The 4,235-nt window shown below is 37.3% G+C and overlaps 1 protein-coding gene across 1 annotated transcript; it reads right to left on the reverse strand.

The window, feature by feature from the left end:
• Positions 1-659: 659 nt before the first annotated feature.
• Positions 660-2,846, reverse strand: LOC141824755 (protein PSK SIMULATOR 1-like). Its single transcript, XM_074712088.1, has 2 exons — positions 2,489-2,846; positions 660-2,382 (listed from the first exon to the last, which is right to left on the reverse strand). The coding sequence occupies exon 2, from the start codon at positions 2,324-2,326 to the stop codon at positions 665-667; it is 1,662 nt and encodes a 553-aa protein (XP_074568189.1). The 5' UTR covers positions 2,327-2,382; positions 2,489-2,846; the 3' UTR covers positions 660-664.
• Positions 2,847-4,235: the final 1,389 nt, after the last annotated feature.

Consider the following 4,235-nt stretch of genomic DNA (forward strand, 5'->3'; position numbering starts at 1 on the left):
CTTTCATGATGAAGTACCTGTAAAGAATTCTGGATAAAATTATATGTATAGAAAGAATCTTCACCAATATCATGTTCCTTGACTGAGAATGCGTATCTAGGAAATTTATACTTTACCACAAAGAAATATGTCAACATAACACAGTTGCCATGGAATAATATGCAGGATGGGCTCCAAGTGTAGGCACAAAACCTGCTACTCAAAGGACTTGGTAAGTTCAATAAATGAAAAAAATGGAACGTCAAATAAGGATAAGTTGTGAGAATATAAATGTTGACTACTGCACATAATTCAGTTCAACAAGTTTGAAAATCAACCGCGAAACTTTATCTGAATAATTCATAGATGACATCAGAGAAGCAAACTGATTTACATAAACAAGAACTTAGTTTACTATATTGCACACTTGCCTAGTGTGATATGACTTACATGTATTCAGATTTTCTATGAAAAGCATAATCCTACATCATAGAAATATGACATATCAAGATCTTGCAAGAATATGCACAAGAATCAAACATGTTGATAATGAACTGACATACAGCCAATAGAAAGCCTTTTTTTTTGTCAATGCAAGTATACAGATATAGAAACTTAAAATAATGAGTAAAGAAATAATAAAAAAAAATACTGCAAACACCAAATCCTTATTTAAAATGATAAATTACAGTTGAAGTTCAGAAATATATTGCATTTTCCATGACATACAATCATCAAAGTCCAAACTACTTGTACAATCCAATAAAGCATTTTGCTGCTGTTCATACCTACAAATATAATTCAACCCCACCAAAAGTTCACAAATAACTGCTTCTATCTTCTGCCTATCAGCAAAATATATAGTCTGAAGCAATAGAACATTAGCCCTCGATATTATTTGTTGCTGCTCGAAGTTCCTCTCAGTTTGCCAACAGATCATATCATGAGCCATGGGAGAAAGCCAACTTAAAATTTCATCAAGTGCTTCCTTCCAATCGTGTGCAAGAGGAGCATCATATATTGCTAGATTCTTCATATACGACTTGAGACTCTTTCTAAGGGAAGCTCTTAAACTGGAAGGCAACATCTGGTATAAATCATCCCTCGCATCCTCCCCGACCAAATGTGGATACTTTAGTAACTTCTCTATGATAATTATGATGTTTGAATAATGCAAGGCAAGAGCTGAACCACCTACAGTAGAGGGTGCGGCTAACCTTGTTATTTTAGTCATTGGGCCAAATTTGGACCTGTTCCTACTCATCTTCTGCAACACTTCACTGTTAAATGAAACCAAAGACCCATAAGTTGGCCTACTGAGGCAGCTCTCATTCTCGAATTGCTCATTATCCTCTCTCAATTCAACAGAGCTGCCTAAACTTAGACATTCCATGAAAAACCTGCCGGGACTAGCTCCACAATTGAATCTGGGGCCTTCGCTCCTGAAATTAGCACTATTGACTGAATCAGGAGCCAAATTTGGAAGCTGCCCAGATTTGCTATCTAGAAAACCTGATCTTAAGGAACCTGAATGAACTGGGTGATGAGTGGAGGTAAAGATTCCGCTTGAAATCTGACAACTTAGGTCAGTAATCAGGCAATCCAAGCTACCAATTGTCTCCCCAAACACGAGGCATATCCGGGAATGAATGGTGCAAACAGCCCGGGCGAGAATGAGGACGACCTTATCGTAAGTCTGATTCCACAGTGAGGAATCGCATAGGTGCTTCACATCATGCCGCTGCCATTGGATTTTCTGGTCAAAGGCCCGACGGCTCTCATTGTGAATCGGGTTTTGTTCGATCTTCTTGGTGGCATTCTCAAGCTCCGTGAGGACCTCCAACTCAGCATAGAGGGCAGAAGTAGAGGAGACAAAGCGCCCCATCTTGCGTATGGTCCTGTCCATGTCCTTGGAGAGGAAACCAAGGCTGGAAGGGTCGATGCGGGCGGCGAGGAGGTCAGAGTAGACGTGCTCGAAGCCCAGGAGGGCAGGATGGGCACAACGGCGGCCCAGGCGGGAGGCGACGGCAGCGATGCCGTTGAGATCGTCCAGCTTCTCGGCGAGGGCGAGGGTTTGGAGGAAGGTGTTGTCGGACGAGATGAGATGGAGAACGCCGGGGGACGCGAGCGTCTGGGAGCGGAACCGCGCCATCTCAGGTTCAGAAAGGGAGTGGTAGAGGCTAACGGCACGGGACATGGCGCTGGCGACCTCGAAGGAGAGGATCCCGACTATGGAGGGAGAAGGCGGCGACTTGGAGATGCCATTCTTCTTCTGCTTCTTTTTCGCCGCGGCGGAGGCAGTAGCGACGGAGGTCCTCATCTTGTGATCACAGGCCTCCGCTACCATCAACAGGTACTGGTTTTTCCAAGATCGAGCATACCCTCTAGACTAAGTTTTCTCATCTGCAAAAAAACAACCAAAAAAAGAAGCAAAATCAAATTATACACAAAACAACATCAAAGAACAAACCAAATTTGCAGAGAAATCAAACAAAGCAAGAAACTCTACATGATCGGAAAGTCCAGCCCCAAATAAATCGACGCCCGTCTCGGCCTCCAAATTTTCGCACTATTCCACCGAGATTCCTCCGACAGAGAGAGAAAGGGCAATCGATTGAAGCGAAGCGCAGTGAGTTTAAACGATTAGGTCTTACTCCATGGCTGCTGCTTCTGCTTGGCGTCCTACATACAGCACGAACTCCACCGCATGGATCCACCGGCCGAGGACTCCTTTGGCGGTGCTCAGTCACCGGAGGCGTGTCCCCTCCGCTACCGCGGCGGTGGTTGGCGGGGAAGAGCAGGGGGCGGTGGAGCAGCGAGGCCAGGAGGATTCAAGGAAGAAGGCCGGCCAAGTAGACAGAGGGAAGGGAGGGCAATTAAGGGGAAGACAGAAAAGCTGGCGGAGGAGCGTCGTCGCCTTTATTGTTGTTTTTATTATTAATTAATTAAATTTATTTTATTTTATTTAAATCATCAAATATTTTTTAATAATTTAAATATTTAAATTTTACCCTATTAATCTTTTAAAAAAGATATTTTTTTCTAATTTACTTACTGAATAAATTTAAAGTACAAATTATACATATTCAAAAATATTTTTAGTTGAATAAATATTAATTTAGTTGACTAATAGATAATTAAATATTTTTTTCAAAAAATATATAAATATACTTAGAGATCTAACTATTAAGGTATAATTAGGATAGTTTAGTACAAATTTAAGATCTATAGAGTTAAAAAGATTAGATAATTAAATATTTTTAAAAATATATATATAAATATACTTAGAGATCTAACTATTAAGGTATAATAGGATAGTTTAGTACAAATTTAAGATCTATAGAGTTAAAAAGATTTGTGCCGGTTATATACTTACACAAAGAAAAATATAAGGCAAAAACTTTTTTCAAAAAAATAAATAAATGGACGTTTCATTAGTGATTTTATTTCGAAAATATGCTTTTAGCTATTGGTAGCTCCTATAATAGGTAGAAGTTATCCAATAGCTACTATAACGTATTTAGAATGAGATTAAAGTTTAAGATTTACATCGTGTAGAAAATTAACGAGTATCTATTATAACATATAACTAGAAACTACTCAAGTAACTGCTATAAGATATTTAGAGTGAGTTTAGGATTTAGGATTTATGATTGTAACAGCTCCATAATAACTTCTACGACTATTTTAAAATGATTTTAATAAAATTTAAATAATTTTAACTAAGTTAGTAACAATATTTTGATATAACAATGTGACCTTAAACTCTAAATACTAAATCTTAAATTCATCATAAATATATTGTAGCAGATACTGGATAATTTTTATAAATCCTAAATCTTAAATTCACCGTAAACACGTATTATAGCTACTGAGTAGCTTTTATATATTATAACAGTAACTCGGTAATATTTATTTACTATAGCAACTATCGATAACTAGTAATAGCATCAGATCTAAGGATATTTTCGAATAAAATTATTGAAGGAGCATCCTTTTGATTTTTTTAAAAAAATAAAAGAGTGACTTTCTAAAATTAAGAGGCCATTTTCATGTTTGCCCAAATATATATATAAATTATATAATTTTAAAAAATAAACTTTTGACAATAAGTGGTTATCCATGATATATCATTTTTATGGAAAGAAAAATGAGGACTAAAATATCATATAATTTCTTTAAAAAAATTGAAAATAAGTAGTTATTTATTAGGTCATAAATTCTCTAGCCAACAGTAGATTGGCTAGTTGGCAATG

This window comes from Curcuma longa, chromosome 3, assembly GCF_044706935.1.
Source record: "Curcuma longa cultivar G26 ecotype Majalengka, Jawa Barat chromosome 3, ITB_CL_G26_1.1, whole genome shotgun sequence".
Lineage (NCBI taxonomy): Eukaryota > Viridiplantae > Streptophyta > Magnoliopsida > Zingiberales > Zingiberaceae > Curcuma > Curcuma longa.